Source organism: Tamandua tetradactyla, chromosome 1 (assembly GCF_023851605.1).
Source record: "Tamandua tetradactyla isolate mTamTet1 chromosome 1, mTamTet1.pri, whole genome shotgun sequence".
Taxonomy (NCBI): domain Eukaryota; kingdom Metazoa; phylum Chordata; class Mammalia; order Pilosa; family Myrmecophagidae; genus Tamandua; species Tamandua tetradactyla.
This window is the reverse complement of record NC_135327.1, coordinates 88,276,214-88,296,947: the sequence shown is the minus strand read 5'-3', so window position 1 is coordinate 88,296,947 and position 20,734 is coordinate 88,276,214. Positions and strand designations below refer to the sequence as shown.

The window sequence follows — 20,734 nt, the reverse complement described above, 5'->3', positions numbered from 1 at the left end:
GTGGGATTTAATGTCCTATAAATGTCTGTTAAGTCTAGCTCCTTTATAGTAATATTCAGATTCTCTATTTCTTTATTGATCCTCTGTCTAGATGTTCTGTCCATTGATGAGAGTGGGGAATTGAAGTCTCCAACTATTATGGTATTTGTGTCTATTTCCCTTTTCAGTGTTTGCAGTGTATTCCTCACGTATTTTGGGGCATTCTGGTTCGGTGCATAAATATTTATGATTGTTATGTCTTCTTGTTGAATTGTTCCTTTTATTAGTGTATAGTGTCCTTCTTTGTCTCTTTTAACTGTTTTACATTTGAAGTCTAACTTGTTGGATATTAGTATAGCCACTCCTGCTATTTTCTGGTTGTTATTTGCATGAAATACCTTTCCCAACCTTTCACTTTCAACCTATGTTTATCTTTGGGTCTAAGATGTGTTTCCTGTAGACAGCATATAGAAGGATCCTGTTTTTTAATCCATTCTGCCATTCTATGTCTTTTGATTGGGGAATTCAGTCCATTAACATTTAGTGTTATTACTGTTTGGATAATATTTTCCTCTGCCATTTTGCCTTTTGTATTATATATATCATATCTGACTTTCCTTCTTTCTACACTCTTCTCCATACCTCTCTCTTCTGTCTTTTTGGTTCTGACTCTAGTGCTCCCTTTAGTATTTCTTGCAGAGCTGGTCTCTTGGTCACAAATTCTCTCAGTGACTTTTTGTCTGAGAATGTTTTAATTTCTCCCTCATTTTTGAAGGCCAATTTTGCTGGATATAGGAGTCTTGGTTGGCAGTTTTTCTCTTTTAGTAATTTAAATATATCATCCCACTGTCTTCTAGCCTCCATGGTTTCTGCTGAGAAATCTACACATAGCCTTATTGGGTTTCCCTTGTATGTGATGGATTGTTTTTCTCTTGCTGCTTTCAAGATCCTCTCTTTCTCTTTGACCTCTGACATTCTAACTAGTAAGTGTCTTGGAGAATGCCTATTTGGGTCTAATCTCTTTGGGGTGTGCTGCACTTCTTGGATCTGTAATTTTAGGTCTTTCATAAGAGTTGGGAAATTTTCAGTGAAAATTTCTTCCATTAGTTTTTCTCCTCATTTTCCCTTCTCTTCTCCTTCTGGGACACCCACAACACGTATATTTGTGCGCTTCATATTGTCCTTGAGTTCCCTGATACCCTGTTCAAATTTTTCCATTCTTTTCCCGATAGTTTCTGTTTGTTTTTGGAATTCAGATGTTCCATCCTCCAAATCACTAATTCTATCTTCTGTCTCTTTGAATCTATCATTGTAGGTATCCATTGTTTCTTCTATCTTTTCTACTTTGTCCTTCACTTCCATAATTTCTGTGATTTGTTTTTTCAGTTTTTCTATTTCTTCTTTATGTTCAGCCCATGTCTTCTTCATGTCCTCCCTCAATTTATCGATTTCATTTTTGAAGAGGTTTTCCATTTCTGTTCATATATTCAGCATTAGTTGTGTCAGCTCCTGTATCTCATTTGAACTATTGGTTTGTTCCTTTGACTGGGCCATATTTTCAATTATTTGAGCGTGACCCGTTATCTTCTGTTGGCATCTGCGCATTTAGACATATTTCCCTGGGTATTGGATCCAAAAGTTTGGAAGATTTTTCTGTGAAATCTCTGGGTTCTGTTTTTCTTATCCTGCCCAGTAGGTGGTGCTTGTGGCACACGTTTGTCTGCGGGTCCCACCAGTAAAAGGTGCTGTGGGACCTTTAACTTTGGAAAACTCTCGCCGTCCGGGAGGTTCTCTAGCCGAAGCGGCTTGGAAGAGTGCGAGCCGGCCCGGGGTCCGAACGTTGGGAGCGTCGCTGGCTGCCGCAGCCCGGGAAAGCGCCCGTCCGAATTTCCTAGTTGGCCCAGGGTGACAAGCGTGGTGGGAAGGCGCCAGCGGCAGCGGCCCACCCGGGAGCGTGCACGTTCCCGGGGAGTCACGGGTTTGGAAGGGGCCTCCCCCACCCATCACCGTTCTCCGTGGCCTGGGGATTTCCGATCCAATGCTCTCAGTTGGTCCGGGGGGCCGCGCGTGGTGTGGGCGCTAGCCGCCGCGGTTTCAGGGGACCACCTCTCCAATTCTCCCAGCCGGCCCAGGAAGGGGGAAGGGAGTGACTCCGGCCGCTTGCCGCCCCGCCCGGTGAAGCCCACACCCCTCGGCGATCTCACCTGAGCGCTTCTCTCAGCCAGCCAGCCGTTCCAGGATGGGGTACGCTCTCTTTTTTATCTCTGTTGTGGCTTTGGGAGCTGTTCTGTATCGTTTCTACTCCCCTAGTAGCTGTCCTGGAGAAGAAACTGCATAACCAATTCCTTTGGCATTTGCATAGGGAACCCCAGAAGATCCAGGGCTATAAACAGGATTCATGATTTCAAGAACTTGGCGCTGCCCGGGGCCGGCCGCACCTATTCTTTTTTTTTTAATGTAAGCATTTATAGATGTAAATGTCCTTCTTAGCACTGCCTTCGTTGCATCCCACAAGTTTTGATATATTGTATTCTTATTTTCATTCAACTCAAGATATTTGCTGATTTCTTTTGCAATTTCTTTTTTGACCCACTGTTTTGGTTTGCTAAAGTTGCTGGAATGCAATATACCAGAAATAGATTGGCGAGTTATTAGTTTACAAATTTTTAGTTCTAAGGCCATGAAAATGCCCAAATTAAGACATCAAAAGGAAGATACCTTCTCTAAAGAAAGGCTACTGGCATCTGGGATTCTTCTATCACATAGGAAGGCACATGGCTAGTGTCTACTGGTTCTTTGCTCCTGGGCTCATTGTTTTCAGCTTCTAATTCCAGTGGTTCTCTCTCTCAGCTCTCTCTGGGCAATTCCCTCTCAACTCTCTCTAAATGTTTCTCTCTGAGCTCTCTCTTCTTTTCTGTCCTTATCTTCTCATAAAGGCCTCTAGTAAAGAATAAGACCCACCTTGAATTGTCTGGGTCACATCTCAACTGAAACAACCTAAACAGAAGGTCCCACCCACAGAGGTCTGCCCCACAAGATTAAAAGAACATAGTCTTTTCTGGGGCCCATAATATCTTCAAAACAGCAACCCACTGATTGTTTAAGAGTGTGCTCTTTAACCTCCATTTATTTGTGAAAGTTCTGGTTCTTCAGTGGTTATTGATTTCTACCTTCATTCCATTATGAACAGAGAAAGTACTTTGAATAATTTCAATCTTTTAAAAATTATTAAGACCTGTTTTGTGCCCTAGCGTATGATTTATTCTGGAGAATGTTCCATGAGCACTTGAGAAGAATGTATATCCTGGTGTTTTGGGGTGCAACAATTTATATATGTTTGTTAGGTCTAATTCATTTATCATATTGCTTAGGTTCTTTAATTTCTTATTGATCCTCTGTCTGGTGGCTCTATTTATAAAAGAAAGTGGTGTGATGAAGTCTCCCACTGTTATTGTAGAAAAATCCACTGCTCCCTTTAGTTTTGCTGGTGTTTGCCTCATGTACCTTGAAGCTCCTTGAATTGGTGCATAAACATTTATGATTGTTATTTCTTCTTGGTGAATTGCCCCTTTTATCAGTATATAAGGTCCTTCTTTGTCTCTTATGACATCTTTGCTTTTAAAGTCTATTTTGTCTGATACAAGTATAATTATCCCAGCTTTCTTTTGGTTGCTTCTTGAATAGAATATCTTTTTCCATCCTTTCACTTTTGACCTATTTATGTCTTTAGGTCTAAGATGAGTCTCTTGAAAACAGCATATAAATAGACCATATTTTAAAATCCATTCTGCCAATCTGCGCCTTTTAATTGGAAGGTTTGATCTATTAACATTCAAAGTTATTACTGTAAAGGCAGTTCTTACTTCAATCACCTTACCCTTTGGTTTTTATTTGTCAGATATATTTTTTTCTCTCTCTTTTTATCTGTTAAGTTACCCCTACTAATACTCTTCAATTCTGTGCCCTCCTCCAGACCTCTCTCCTGTCTGTTTTTCCAGGTGGCAGAACTCCCATTAGTATTTCTTGCAGGACAGGTCTCTTGTTAACAGATTATCTCAGCATTTGTTTATTGGAAAATTTTAAACTCTCCCTCACTTTTTTTTTAATTGAGAAAAATCTTCACACACATACTTTCTATACATGGTGCACAATTAATGGCTCACACTAACATCACATAGTTGTGTATTTAACACCATGATCATTTTTTTAGAACAGTTGTATCATTCCACAAAAATAAATAAAAAGAAAAAACTCATACATACCATACACCTTACCTCTCCCTCTCATTGACTACTAGTATTTCCATCTACCCAATTTATTTTACCCTTTTCCCCTTTATTATTTATTTATTTATTCTTATCCATATTTTTTACACATTTATCCATACTCTGGATATAAGGAGCATCAGACACAAGGCTCCCACAATCACACAGTCACATTGTAAACATTATATCTTTATACAATCATCTTCAAGAATCTAGGTTACTGGAACACAGCTCAACAGTTTCAGGTACTTCCCTCTAGCCACTCCAATACAACATAAACTAAAAAGGGATATCTATATAATGCATAAGAATAACCTCTAGGATGACCTTTTGACTCTGTTTGAAATCTCTCAGCCATTGAGACTTTATTTTTTTCTCATATCTTTCTTACCCCTTTTGGTTAAGAGGCTTTCTCAATCTCTTGATGCCAGGTCCTGGCTTATCTCAGGCTTTCTGTCCCGCTTTGCCAGGGAGATTTACACCCCTGGGAGTCATGTCCCACATAGGAGGGAAGGCAGTGAGTTCACATGCTGAAATGGCTTAGAGAGAGAGGCCACATCTGAGCAACAAAAGAGGTTCTCTGTCTTCCTCACTGTTGAAGGAGAGCTTTGCTGAATAAAGAATTCTTGCCAGGCAGTTTTTCTCTTTTAGAATGTTAAATATATTGTACAGCTGCCTTCTTTCCTTCATGGTGTCTGAGATGTTGTCAGCAGTTAATATTATGTGTCTTCCCTTGTATGTTTTGAATCACTTTTCTCTTGCTACTTTCAAGACTCTGTCCATCTCTTCCACATTTGACAATCTGATTAGTGTGTGTCTTGGAGTGTGTCTATTTGGATTTATTCTATTTGGAGTTGTTTGACTTCTTTGATTTGTATATGTATGCCTTTTGTAAGGGTTGGGAAGTTTTCCCCAATTACCTCCTCAAATAATTTTCCTAGCCCTTTACTAATCTCTTCTCCTTTTGGGACACCAAATAATTCTTCTATTTGTGCACTTCCTAGTGTCAATTATTTCCCTGGAATTCAACTCAACTTTTTCCATCATTTCTACCATTTGTTTTTTTGCTTAGTCTTTTTATTTATTTATTTATTTTAGGTGCATGGTCCAGGAATCAAACCTGGGTCTCCCTCTTGGAAGGCGATCATTCTACCACTGAACCACCCATGCACCCTTCCACCATTTTTTCAAAACTTCTTTATTGTATAGTAGAACATATATATAAAGCAAAGAAATAAAAAAGCAATAATTTTCAAAGCACTTTCCACAAGTAGTTAAGGACGGATCCCAGAGTTTGTCATGAGCTATCATATGATCCTCTCCTATTTTTCCTTCTAGCTGCCCCTTAATATAGGAGGCTAGACTTTTTTCATTCTTTTTTGTGAAAAATAACATATATACTAAAAGGCTATGAATTTCAAAGCACAGCACCACAATTAGTTGTAGAACATATTTCAGAGTTTGACACGGGTTACAATTCCACAACTTGAGGTTTTTACTTCTAGCTGTTCTAAAATACTGGAGACTGAAAAGGATATCAATTTGATGATTGAGCATTCATATTCATTTGTTAAATCCTATCTTCTCTGTATAACTCCACCATCACCTTTGATCTTTCCATCTCTCTCTTTAGGGGTGTTTGGGCTATGGCAATTTTTCATATTGGAAGGGTCTGTCACTAATATGGGGTAGGGAGATGGAACTATCTGATGTTCTGGAGAGGCTGGGCTAGGTTTCAGGACTTAGCTGAACCAGGGACCCATTTGGAAGTTGTAGGTTTCTGGAAAGTTACTCTAGTGCATGGAACCCTTGTGGAATCTTATATATTGCCCTAGGTGTTCCTTAGGATTGGCTGGAATGGTCCTGATTGAAGGTTGGCAGGTTATGATAGGCAGCAAAGTCTAAGTGAAGCTTGCATAAAAGCAACCTCCCAAGTAGCCTCTCGACTCTATTTGAACTGTCCCTGCCACTGATACTTTATTAATTACACTTCTTTTCCCCCTTTTGGTCAAGATGGATTGTTGATCCCATGATGCCAGGTTTGGATTTATCTCTGGGAGTCATCTCCCATGTTGCCAGGGAGATTTTCACCCTTGGATGTCATGTCCTGTGTGGTCAAAACAGCATGGTACTGGCACAAAGATAGAAGCACTGACCAATGAAATCAAATCAAGTGTGCAGAAATAGACCACCAAATCTATGGTCAACTGATTTTTGACAAGGCCCCCAAATCCTCTGAACTGGGACAAAACAGTCTTTGCAATAATTGGGCATGGAAGAACTGGACATTAATAGTCAAAAGAACGAAAGAGGACCCTATCTTACACCGTATGCAAAAAAATTAACTCAAAGTGAATCAAACACCTAAATATAAGAACTAGCACCATAAAGCTTCTAGAAGAAAATATAGGGAAACATCTTCAAGACCTAATAATAGGAGCTATAATAGCTTCTAAACTTTACACCCAAAGCACAAGCAACTAAAACAAAAATAAATGGGAATGCCTCAAAATCAAATGCTTCTGCACCTCAAAACACTTTATCAAAAAGGTAAAGAGGCAGCCAACTCAATGGGGGAAAATATTTGGAAATCACATATTGGACAAAGGTTTGATTTTCTGTATATACAAATAAATCATATAACTCAACAACAAAAGAACAAACAACCCAAATATAAAATGGGCTAAAGATGTGGATAGGCATTTTTCTGAAGAACAAATACAGAAGGCTCAAAAACACATGAAGAGATGCTCATTTTCATTGGATATAAGGGAAGTGCAGATCAAGACTACAATGAGATATCACCTCACACCTATAAGAATGGCTGCTATTAAACAAACAGGAAACTAAATGTTGAAGAGGATGTGGAGAGACTAGGACACTTATGCACTGCTGGTGGGAATGTATAATGGTGCAGCCATTTTACATTTGGCAGTTCCTTAGGAAACTAAATATCGAGTTGCCTTATGGCTCAGCATAGCACTACTTAGAAAATACATAGAAGATCTGAAAGCAACAACGCAAACAGACATTTGCACACTGATGTTCACTGCAGCATTAATCACAATCACCAAAAGATGGAAACAAACCAAATGCCCATCAATAGACGAATGGATCAACAAAATGTGATATATACATATGATGGAATATTTTGCAGCAGTAAGACAAAATGATGTCCTGAAACACATGACAAGATGGATAAACCTTAAGGACATAATACTGAGTGAAATTAGCCAGACAAAAAGATAAATGCTGTGTGATTCCACTATTATGACCAGCATAAATGTTTAATCAGAGGCTTGTATTACAGAGTATAGGGGACTTAGAGATACATAGAAGCTAGAGATGGGTGAACCGTTAGCTAATGAGGTTGAACTCCAATGTAAGGGACTAGATAGGAGTGAAGGTAGTTCTCTAGTGGATCTATAAGTAATGTTACCATATTGAAGATGAACAAGATTGAAAGGGATGTATAGACCTTCGTGTCCTACTGATTAACAATAGAAATATGAATTAGTTCATGCAAGAATTACTTCAAAGATATTTTGGAGGATTTTCCAGGGGGAAAACTGCTATTGTATGCTATGAGCTATGTTCAAAAGGAAACCATCAGCACTACCACAGCACAGCGTAGGTAAATAATGGAGGCAGGGACAAGAGTTAAGGGGAGGTTTTGATTTCCTATTTGGCGAGGGTGTGTTTACTGTTCTTTCTTGTTTTTTAATATAGGCATTTAAGGCAATAAATTTCCCTCTCAGCACAGCCTTTGCCACATCCCATAAGTTCTGATAAACTATATTCTCATTCTCATTCATCTACAGATAGCTACTGATTTCTCTAGCAATTTCTTCTTTGATCTACTGGATATTTAAGAGTGTGTTATTTAATCTCCATATATTGGTGAATGTTCTCGTTCTTTGGTGGTTATTGAGATCCAGCTTCATCCCATTGTGATCAGAGAAAGTGCTTTGAATAACTTCAATGTTTTTAAATTTATAAAGACCTGTTTTGTGTCCCAGCATATAATCTATCCTGGAGAATGTTCCATGAGCACTGGAGAAGAATGTATATCTTTCTGCTTTGGGGTTCAATGACCTATATATGTCTGTTAGGTCCAATTCATTTACCAAGTTATTTTACTTTTCCATTTCCTTGTTGATTTTCTGTCTGGTAGTTCTATCTATAGAGGAGAGTGGTGTATTGAAGTCTCCTACTGCTATTGTTGAAACATCTATCGCTCCCTTCAGTTTTGCCAATGTCTGTCTCATGCACTTTGGAGCTCCTTGATTAGAAGCATAAACATTTATGATTGTTATTTCTTCTTGGTGAATTGACCCTTTAATTAGTATAAAGTGCCCTTCTTTCTCTCTTATAATGTTTTTACATTTAAAGTCTATTTTGATTGATATTAGTATAGCTACCCCTGCTTTCTTCTGGTTACAACTTGCGTGGAAAATCTTTTTCCATCCTTTCACTTTCAATCTATTTGTATCCCATGCCTAAAATGAGTCTCTTGTAAACAGCATATAGCTGGATTATGTTTCTGAATCCACTCTGCCAATCTGTATCTTTTAATTGGTAAATTTGGGCCATTAACATTCAAAGTTATTACTGAAAAGACATTTCTTGAATCCACCATCTTATCTTTTTAATTTTATTTGTCAGATGTATATATTCTCTTCCCTCTTTCTCTTTTTATTCTTTAAATTACCCTTAGTGGTATTCTTCAATTCTGTGCCCTCCTCCAGGCCTCCCTCACCTGTTTTTTTGTTTTTTTTTTTCAGCCAGCAGAACTCCTTTTAGCATTTCTTGTACTAAAAGAATTGTTGACAAATTCTTTCAGGACTTCTTTGTCTGTGAAAACTTCAATCTCTCCCTCAGTTTTGAGGGACAATTTGGCTGGTTACAGAATTTTTGGCTGGAAGTCTTTCTCTTTCAGGATCTTGAATATATCATACCACTACCTTTTTGCCTCCAGGTGCTAGTTGAGTAGTCTGAACTCAGTCTTATTTGATTTCCCTCATAAGTAGTAGATTGCTTTTCTCTTGCTGCTTTCAGGATTTTCTGCTTCTCTTCAACGTTTGGCAGACTGATTAGTATGTGCCTTGGGGACGGCCTCTTTGGATTTATTCCGTTTGGAGCTTGTTAAGCTTCTTTAACTAGTATATTTATGTCTGTTCTAGTTTGCTAATTCCTGGAATGCAATATACCAGAAATAGAGTGGCTTTTAAAAAGGGAAATTTAATAAGTTGCTTGTTTACAGTTTTAAGGCCAAGAATATGTCCCAATTAAAACAAGTCTATACAAATGTCCAATCTAAGGCATCTAGGGAAAGATAGCTTGGTTCAAGAAAGCTGATGAAGTCCAGGGTCTCTCTCTGAAGTGAGAAGGCACATGGTGAACACAGTCAGGGTTTCTCTCTCTCATCTGGAAAGGCACGTGGAGAACATAGCGTCATCTGCTAGCTTTCTCTCCTGGCTTCCTTTCATGAAACTCCCTGGAAGGCGTTTTCCTTATTCATTTCCAAAGATCCCTGGCTGGTGGACTCTCTGCTTCTCATGGCTATGTCGTTCTGCTCCCTTAGAATCTCCTGGCTTTCTCTCTTGTCATTCTCTTTTATAGGATTCCAGTAAAGTAATCAAGATCCACCCACGTGGGTGGGGACATTTCTCCACCTAATCTGGTTTAACAACCACTCCTGATTAAATCACATCTCCAGAGAGATGATCTTATTACAGTTTCAAACATACAATACTGAATAAGGATTAGAAGAAACAGCTGCCTTTACAAAATGGGGTTTGGATTATAACATGGCTTTTCTAGGGTGCATACATCATTTCAAACCAGCACAATGTCCTTTATGAGGGTTGGGAAGTTTTCCTCCATTTATCCTCAACTACTCTTCCTAGCCCTTTACTCCTCTCTTTCTCTTCTGGAACACCAATGATTCTATTTGTGCGCTTTGTTTTGTCTATCATTTTCCTGAGATCCAAAACAAATTTTTTCATCTTTTTTTTTTTTTTTTTTTGTCATTTGCTGTTTTGAGTCTTTGAAGTCAGTTATCCTGTCCTCTGTATCACTTATTCTTTCTTCTGTCTCTTTAAATCTGGTGTTGTGTGTCTCTAGTATGTTTTTTATTTGGTCAACAGAGTCTTGAATCTCTGTGATATCTGCTATTTTTCTATTTATTCTTTCAAATTTCTCTTTATGCTCTTCTGCTCTCTTCTTGATCTCCTTTATGTCATTTGTTATCCCACTTATTTTATTAAGTAGAGTTGTATGAGCATCTTTGATTACTTGTTCCATCATCTGTGTCTCCTCTGGTGTTTTTATTTGTTAATTGGGCAGGGCTATATCTGTCTGCATTGTGATATGCTTTGTGATCTTCTGCTGTCTTTGTGGCATGTAAATATCTTGATTGATTTTCTTTGGAAGTTGATTTCTTTCAATAGTCTAAGGTCTTGTGTTTGCAGGATGGTTGTATGACAGGGAACAGGGTACGAAGTGGGGCACTCAGTGCAGTGATTTGTTTCAGGGGAGGTGTAGGTGCAGGTTGGGGATGTTACACTGATGCTTGTGAATATGGGCACCTAGCAGCCAGTGAGGATGTAACTGTGTGGGTGCACCAGTCTGGGGGGCATAACCCTGGTGTGCCCTGGTCTAAAGCATGGGGCCCTTTGTGTTCATGCGTAGAGTTGTGGCAGCAGGTAGGTGTTATACCTTTGTGGATTGGGGGCTGATGTGACTCAGCCGCACAGATCAACACTTTCTCAGAGCTGGGAAGTGTGGCTGAGGGCCATGCTCATTCATGGTTCTATGACTGCTGTAAGCTGAGGCTCTCAGAGTTGAATAGTGCGATTGGGGGCCCGTGTGCATGTGTGGGTCTAGGTGTGCTGTAAACTGATGCACAGAGCTCAGGGGGGCCAAGGTGAGGCTGTGCGACACTATGGGCAGGGGGGCAGGGGTAGCCTGGTTATGGAGCTTAGTGTCTGCAGCCTTTATGCACTGGCAATAGCCTGCAGGGTAGAGGGAGGGGGAGGTAGTGCTTGGAAGGGGTATAGGAGAGGTGGGTTTGGCTGCGCGTGAGGTGCAGGTATGTGCGCTGGGTGCTGGTGGGATGGGGATGCCTGGAGTGTGGAGAATGGGAGCAGGTGATGGGATTCAGGTGCGTGGGGTGTGGGATGAGTTTCTGGTCATGGGGCTGTAGTGGTGAAGGTCGTGCAGCCAAGGAAGATGGCCTGGTTTAGTTCCTAGTCCCTGGCTCCCGTCTGTGAAATCCTGCGGGCTCCGCACCTCCATGCCAGTCTCCAGCTTTCTACCTCTCAGTTCCTTGGCCTCTGCAACTATGGCTGCCCTGTGTGGTGCAGAAGGCTCTCCCAGGTCAGCCACACTCCTGAATCAACACCTCAGTCACCCTCTTGTCCCCTCTCTAACTTTTCCATGGAGCAGGGCTGATCTCAAGCTGTTCTATTCAGCCATCTTCCTGAACCTTTTTTTTTTTTTTTAATGCATTCAAGTTCAGTTGCTCTGTCCTCTAGTTCACTTAGTTCTTCTTCTGCCCCTTAAAATCTGCTGTTGTGTATCTCTAGTATCTTTTAATTTGATCTACAGTATCTTTAATTTTTGTAAAATCTATTTTTCTATTTATTCTTTTGAATTCTTCTTTATTCTCTTCTAGTGTTTCTTGATATCCTTTATCTCTTCAGCCAACTCATTGTAGTTATTTAGGAGATTTGTTTGAACATCTTTGATTAGTTCCAAATTCTTTGTCTCCTCTGGCTTTTCAATTTGGCTTAACCATTTCTTCTCGCTTCTTCATGGGCTTCGTGATTTTTTTGCTGACTTCTTGGCACATGATCATTTTGATAAGGTTATTTTGAAAGTTGATATCCCTCTTCGAACCCTGGCAGTGTCTGATGGGGTAGCGCTGAAACTGCGAGAATCCTGTGCCTTCACTTCGCCGGACAAAATCTGGCTCAGTGTGGGCCTATGTCCCCAGTTTATTTGTTGTAGAGGTTTCCTCCAGTTACCCCAGTCTGCAGCTGTTCCCCAGGCAAGGACTGGGCTTACCACTGCTATTTTCCTCAAGAGTGAGAGATGGGCACCAGGACCAGGGCTGGAAACACAGTCACTGTCTGTGTTTTTTAGACTCTTCCTGTCCCTCACTGACTTGAGCCTTAAAATGTCCTCTGTCACCTGGGTCACGATACAGTTGATTTGGATATTTCCTGCCTGGCTCCTTGCTGCTTTTAGGAAAGATTTTTCAGCTCCCTTCCTGCTCCTCCATTTTGGTAACTTTACCTTGCTACCCTGTTGTATTCCACCCTGTCCAGCTACTTAAGTCTTGCCGTAGATCCCTGTGGGTTTGAGCTCCTGTGTCTAGATAGACGTGGGATCTGTCTCACTGATGTGAGAGATTTTGCAGCCAGTGTCCCTAGTGGAGGTTGGCGGGATTCTGGCTGCTCTTTCTGTGTACTTTCTGAGCTGCGTGGAGTGAGTGAGGGAGAAGGGAGAAGACCCGCTGGTCCAGGATGAAGGTTTCCTACCTGGTATTTTTTCCTTCTTTGACTCAGTGTTTGTGGGATCTTTCTGCAGTCTATACCTTCCTCCAGAATTCTGAACAACTGAGAAATGCCCCGCTTTTTGGCTGAATCTCTGGGGGAAAGTTTTCAGTAACTGTTTACATCATCACATTGATAACACCATCCCCCAGAACATGGGTTTTAAGATAAAAAAGATCAAGTTGCTGTCCTGGTTTTGCATCTCTGAATCTGCCACAAGCCATGTAACCTTGGGAAAATTACTCATCTTTTCTGCACCACAGTTTCTCTACATGTTAAGTGGAGTAGTAATAATCCCTGACTTGTATCCCATTGCTTTGTGAATTATGAGACACTCCATGTAAAATGCTTAGCATAGCAAAATGCGCAACATACCACAACCAAAAGTCTGCCTAGATATGATTTTTAAACTTCTGCCAGAAGAGCATGGGAACATCTATTTCTCCATTCCCTCACAAATCCTTGGCACTATTGTGTGTAAAAGTCATCAACTTGATAAGTGGGAAAAAGACATATTATGGTTTTAATTTCTGTGACAAAACGTATCTATCAAGCCTTTAAAAATATGTAATATATTTCAAGTAAGGGCTGACTTTAATATTGCATTTCCCTCAATGATGCTGCTCATGAGTACCAAGTCATGTAATAAGCTCAACTCTTCCTTAAACTTAAAGGGTAGATCTACTGTTGATTATGTCTAGGGGGACAGAGGGGTCTGTTAGTAAGGTGGAGTTCATGTATACAATGATTACTGAATGTGTGCTTAAGACATTTCTCTCACCTGTCTCCATAATTTAATTTAAATTGTATAAATAGCTTCATATGCAACTAGTATAAGTCAAATAAAATAAAAAGTCTACAAATTAAGCTTTGTTTACTGTCCACACAACTTTAAAGCATTGCATTAAATGTTCTTTCAAGCTGAAAGAGATATTTTCTGATATTGACAACAGTCCCTCCCCAATGTAAGAAGCACCATCATTTTCTAGGCCCGTTGATCCCTTTCCAACCACGTAGCATCAGTGAGAGCTGTGGACAAGGGAAAGAGACCCAAACCCCATGGACCAGGCTTTGAAAACACAAGAAGGAGGGTGAGGGGTGAAAGTCTACTGGAAATGCAAGTGAAGCAGGAATGATATTATGGGTTAGAACCTGGGGAAGCCAAAAATGTTGCTGTGACATCTAAGCCTGAGTGTGTTATGTGAGGTGAGTTTGAAATGAAAACTGAAAGAAGCAGGGAAATGGTGTTGAGCTAGGGTTTGTACACTGACAGTTCAGAGGCCATTTCAAGGACAGGCTTTATTTGGGTTCTGTTTGAAAGTCCAGAGGCTCTACCCCAACGTAAAGTCACAGCTCTGTGTGTCTAGTGTCTGAACATGACCTCACAGAATTTCTGTAATGAAAATGGAAGAAGGTATTAAGAACTACAGCCTTGGTTAGTACAGAGAGGAGAGAAATCAGCTTTTCTGTCCTGGTTAGTGTGCCTTAAGTTTCACTCATCAAATAATTACTCTCAGTTGATGAATCAGAAGAAGCCGTTTATGTTTCTGTTCTATTTCTCTGTTGTCCCTGCTAGTTCATATTTTTTTAAGACTGTCATCTTGAGTGTTGGGCTATAGTAACTTTTCTGGGGTACTGAAGACCTATTGATCCCTTAATATGGTTTTTGCTGTTTAATTCTTGTTCTGAGCAGGCAATGGGCCAACTTCTACATGGAGCCAGCTGCCCACTCTTTATAATCTCTGTGTGTTCATATTACCACCAAGAGAAAATGTTAGCATATTAGCATTGAATGACCATGTCAGGATCATTCTCCAAAATTACTTGCACTTTTTGAAATTTGTATATTATTTTTTCTAAATATCCTAAGTAGTTTGTTTCAGCCTTAAATTAAATTCTGTAAAAAAGGGTGCTTGCTGAACAGGGTATGAAGAAAATCAGGGTATTTTGATTTTGCTAGTCTTGGTGGTCTCTTTCATTAAGGTTAACTGAAGATTGTTAGAGAGGAAGTTGCTGCAAGATAAGGAGGACGGTGATGTGGTATGATAAAAAGAAAACTAGTTTCAAAGTTAGGTGATGGAATTTACTTCCCTCTTTTGTCACTTTGGACCAGTCTCTTCATTTGTAAAATGGCTCAGTTTATAAAACAGGGATTATACTATGTGCTGTTTACCTTGCAATGGCAGATAGCATGTGACAAAACTTTGTAAACTGTAATGTTATATACCAACATAAAGATATATTATTGTCTTTGAGGTGTATGTTTTTGAAAATACGTTAGTTTGCATTTAAACACGTCAGTTCTTTTTGTGTCCTGATCCATCATTTCCATATTCTATTCCCTATCATTTCATTCTAATTAGTGATCTGTAATGCTTGCTTTATTTGGAATGTTCTAAAGAATTAAAGTTCACTGTTCCTCAAAAGACGAATATGCTAAGATATTGTCAATTTTAAGTGTAAAATTTAAGTGTAAGTCTTCGGAGAGCGGTGGGATTCTGTACTTTCATAAAATTGCTCGCTACTTTGGTTACCTTGTGGAGGAGCCCATTATTCTTATGTAGAAACTATTCAGAAAATACCACCTTAAATGGCAGTAACCCTCTTCCATTAGGTATCCTCTGGCGCATGTGGCAATTTACATTTAAATTCATTATAATTAATAAAATTTAAAATTTATTTCCTCAGCTACACTAGTCACATTTCAACTGCTCAATCACTAACTGTCGATAGTGGCCACTGTTTTGAACAGTGGAGATTACAGAACATCTCCATCATTGCAGAAAATTCTATTGAATGGTGCCATTCTAAAAGAAAGGGGACTTGTTCAGAGGTATCCAGTTCTTAGGTTTCATGCAGAAGTTTTATACCATTTTAAGGTCCTCAGCTAAAAAACCACCTTTAATGGCCATTCAGGGTTCCCCCCAACCACCGATGCAGCTCCTTCTGTAACTCACATCTAGGGTGCTTGACAATGCAACATTTTTAAGTGTTCATTTCATTCTGTTGGGTCCCACAGGTCCTGTGTGACAGACATGTGCGAGTGTCCAGTCCATAAAAACTGTTACTGCGAATCGTTCCTGGCATATACCCGGGCCTGCCAGAGAGAGGGCATCAAAGTCCACTGGGAACCTCAGCAGAACTGTGCAGGTGAGAGGGTCCTAGGGGATCCGTCCCTCAGAGGTCCCCTATGGTACTCAAGATGGTGGTGGAGCAGACTTGTTGGTATGAGTGGACACATCCCTACTGCCAAAGGGAAAATTCACCAGTGACCCAAATGCATTGCAACTTGATGTACCACAGGGGCTACCCCCTGGGCAGGGTAGAAAGTACTAAAGAGAAATGCTTTGCAGCAAGCACTCTTTAGAAATTATAGTATTCCCACCATTGCAAAATCCTCCCAACCTTAGGCTGCCAGCTGGATAAATTTAACACATGGACAGCCACAGCTGTGGCTTAGATTATGCTTGGAGCAAAGAAGCTTCAGGACAATTACAGGCATTAAAGTTCTTCAGGATAAAAATGATCATTTTTGGATGGAGGGAGATTGATATAAATATCACAGCAGAATGCTCTTTTCCCCCTGAGAAACAGGTATCTATAATAATTGCTATTGGCTCTTTGATTTCAAAGAAGTTAATTACCTTGTTTGATATCTGTGGAAAGGACTCCTCTGTTCATGTAACAAATAAATTATTGGGAAGTGTCTCAGTACTGGGTATTTTGGAGCACTGGGGGTGCTTTGATGAAGAAAAGATTTGAAGTCCCAGTCATTGAAATTTTGGCAGTCTGGCTAGAGAACCAGAAAAAAATAAATACAATAAGTACTTGCAAGTTATGCTAAGTGTATTGAAGGGGCAGAGAGTCAGAAAACAAATGTTGGAATGGAATCCACTGATGGGTTTAAGCAAAAATCTTTCTGCTTTGAAGAGATTATCCTGGCTACTGTGTGGAGAATAGACAGGAGGGGGACAAGATTGAAAGCAGATGACCAAACAGGAAGCTAGTTGTTCTAGTTTGCTAGCTGCCGGAACACAACACACCAGCAATGAATTGGCTTTTAATAAAAGGGGATTTATTTCGTTAGTTCTTAAGAGGAAAGGCAGCTAACTTTCATCTGAGGGTCTTTCTTATGTGGGAAGGCTCAGGGTAATCTCTGTTGGCCTTCTCTCCAGGCCTCTGGGTTCCAACAGATTTCTCTGGAGTTATTTCTTTCTGCATCTCCAAAGGCCTGGGCTGAGCTGTGAGTGCTGAGATGAGGTATGCTGAGCTGCTTGGGCTGTGCTACATTGAGCTCTCTCAATTAAGCACCAGCCAATTAAATCAAACATCATTCATTGCAGCAGGCATGCCTCCTAGCCTGACTGCAGATGTAATGAGCAACAGATGAGGTTCACATACCATTGGCTCATGTCCACAGCAACAGAACTAGGCACCTTCACCTGGCCAAGTTGACAACTGAATCTAACTACCACACTAGTTTTGTAGTCCCAGTAAAAAAAAAAAAAAAAAAAAAAAATTGATGGTGGCTTGGAATAAGATGGTGGCAGTTCATATGGAGAGAAGGGGAGAGATTCTAAATCTATTTTGAAATTGTATGATAATATCTACTATATAGAGTTATAAAGATTAGTTATCATGTGTGTGAAATATCAAGAAGAGTTGCCAAGTCACAGAAGTTGCTCAATAAGTGGTAGCTGTGTCTGTCATTTAGGTTTGAAGATGAGATGACTGAGTATTTGTTACCTAGTTTAAGGGTTGGCATATTTTTTTCTGTAAAGGACCAGATTTGCCTGGATTGAAGAAACCAGGATTTGCAGCACTCTATACTAACCCTGAAATCTTAACTCCAATATTAGAAAAGAAGACAGTCCATGCCATTGCTTACCCTGGAATGTCTATCTAAGAGGATATAGATGTCTGTATATGAAGGATAGGAATGGTTACCAGATTGGAAGAGGGGTCAAGAAGAATTGCCTTGAAGCTGTATTCACCGTATAAGGACACCGTTTTCACTTAGCCCAGTGGGTCTCAGCCTGGCTTGTCATTGGAGTCACTCCAGAGCTTTAAAATAATAAAGAAATCCATGCCCAGGATTTTGCTCAGATATTCTGCTTCAATTAGGTTTATGTCTGTTTAAAGCTCCCCAGGTGATTCTAACTTGCAGCTACACTTGAAACCACTGGGTTTGTGTATTTGGGTAGCTTTGGAGTAGTATTTTGGGGGTTGCTAAAGCTTCCTCAGGCTGCCCCTTGACACTGCCACTAGTTTGTGTCCCTGAAAATGCCCCAAATCCTTTTATCTCCCTTCTCTCAGACTTCCTTTTTGGATTTGCTGTCCCCTCTGCAAAGCTAAGTCCAATCTTTAGGCCAGAATTCACTTTTGTCAGCAAGAGTGCCTGTCTGAGAGCACTGCCTTCTCATGAGAGTACTGATTTGATAAAAATAATTTGCATTAACTTGTGGCTGAGACTGCTCAAGGATGAAGCTAGATGGCTGATCTCTACCTAACCTAACGCATCGGTGGTTGGTGGAACATGTATAGGAGACTTTCTGAGGAGCAGGATCTTTCCAGCACATTTTGACTACTCCTAGCTCCTTTTCTCTATTTGGAGTCCTCCTTCCCTGAAATCTATCATAAAATAAAGTAAATGGAGTCAAGCCCCCATCTGCCATCATGGTGTAATGCAGTAATCAGCAGAACTGTATTAATCTTAGCTGTGGTGGCCCTGTGGTTAGGATCATATTAGACAGAATAAATGAACCCTCCCTTCTTGGCCCAGAGCTGTGCTTAGCACATCAGTACACATATTGCATCTGAAGACTGCACATCTCAGCCCAGCGTTCTAATTTCAGAGACTGAGTCTCTGGAGCTAAAATTGCTTTTCCAATGGAAAAGGAATATGGCTCCTGTAAGGTTCCATTTACCACCTGAAATTAGTGGAACTAAGTGAAGTATAAATTTATCATTGTACAGTCAGAGGGAGAGGAATCTTGTACACACAGACACATTATAGACTTCCACAGGTTGCCAGTTGGTACGAGAAGAAACAAATTTAGACATATGCAGCATTTGAATAGATTTATTTCAGATCTCTCTAGAATATTGAATATTAATATTAAAATGTACTCTTTACTTGTTTTTAGGTTCCAGAATCTCTGACTCATGAAGACACTTAGGGCCACTTAATACAGGGAATAGAGAGTATCAAAAGTAAAAAGCTTGGAAGTTGAACAAATAAGCCAGCCAGGCAAGGAACTCCAGATGAACAAGTAACATTTAAAAGGTTAGCCTGGATTTTGATGCTCTCGTAACTATTGGCATATAGCATCTATCCTCTAACTGTGGCAAAAAGGAGTATAGGAATTCTAGTTTAGCATATGAATCACCAATTACTGCTAAGGACTGGAGTGAAGGTATATAAAGTTTAGTTATGACGATTTATATTAGCATTTACTATTTTCTGAGCGTGTCCTTTGCCTCAAGGACTACTTTAGCTTATTATGTTTTATCTTGCTTAATCCCCATGATAATGGATATGGTCTCATTATATTCCCCTATTTTACTGATAAGGACTCTGAAGTTTAGAAGAGTTAAACGATTAGCTAAACGTCACAGAGCTAGAAAGCATGGAAGCTGGGAATCCAACCCAAGTCAATTTACATCCTAATACTTGTCCTTAATCATTATGAGAACACAGACCAGCAAAAGCATTGTAGAAAAAAATATATATATATGAATGCATAATTATTTATGTATTTATATAGTGTCAACTAATTCATCTAAATATTTATCTGCATCTTTATTAACCTTAGTGACTTTCCAATTTCTATTCCTTATCTTTGGTAGTTGTTGCTTGGTATGTTCTGATGCTATAAATTTGTTATGATCTTGCTTCCTGGATCTTACATTGCCATCCATTGCAGACTTTCTGCCTCTCGCCCATGGCTGACACTAATTGTCAATACGCATTCAGGTAATACATTCTGGAGATTAAAATGGTGTTGGGATATTCCAAGGGGGTGTGCCTGTCTTCCTGCAGCTCATCAGAAGGTCTTGCTGGATTACTTGAGCAGTTTCCTCCTCCACAAACCCTAGGTAATTCTAGCCCCTCAAGATACCTTTCTCCCCTTCACATCTTGCAAAGGACCTTTCTAGTAGAGAACTATTTTGAAAGATTTCCTCTCCCCACCCAGTGTCCTTTCTTTTTCCTCACTCCCTTAGAGACATTAACTCTGCCCTCATTATACACACTGAGCTTTTCTTTGCAGAATAGATGCTTCTTGTAAAGGTTTAGGAGATAAAGTCTGATACTATCACTTTTGTATCTTCTCTCTCAGTACCAAGTTGGGGGACATGGAGAACTGTGAGTTCCTGTGGGCACAGAGCCATGCTTATTGATAAACTAGCACATAGCTCCTTTACATGTTATCAGATGCTGCCTGAATGCCACCTTGAGAGTAAATACATTGCAGACCCTACTCATTTTGATAGTTTCCTCTTTTTTTTAATTTAACTAAATGAACCCTTTTTAAATACATGTTTATAACTCAAATTCCATTGAAATTAAAAAAAAATTTCTTGTGCCTTTTATAAGTTTGGGAAAAAATTGGATTCACAAAAAGATAAGTAGTTCTGGGTTATTATTATCTTTCTAGGACCATTTAAAAGGTATATCATATTGAAAACAAATCTAGTTATATCACTTCCTAGCTTAAAACCCTTCCAAGGCTCCCCTTTGCCAACACTTACGGTTCCTTCCTGATCTCTGGTCCATACCTATTTCTCTGATTTTATCGCATGTACTCTCTCTCCTCACATTCCGTGCTCTCGCCCAACAAACCAAGAATAGTTCCCTCCCTCATATAAACATGGCAACTTGCTGTTTTCCTTGCCCCATATCTTTCTTCCTGCTGCTCTCTCTGCCTA

At 39.9% G+C, this 20,734-nt stretch overlaps 1 protein-coding gene across 3 annotated transcripts in view; it reads left to right on the top strand.

Moving 5' to 3' along the window:
- BMPER (BMP binding endothelial regulator) overlaps positions 1-20,734 on the top strand; it is a 272,048-nt gene that overhangs the window by 244,198 nt on the left and 7,116 nt on the right. For all 3 annotated transcript variants that reach the window (XM_077120076.1, XM_077120061.1, XM_077120067.1), the window contains one exon: positions 15,825-15,955. In XM_077120076.1, coding sequence (XP_076976191.1) covers positions 15,825-15,955 — 131 coding nt within the window. The remainder of the gene's footprint in view (positions 1-15,824; positions 15,956-20,734) is intronic.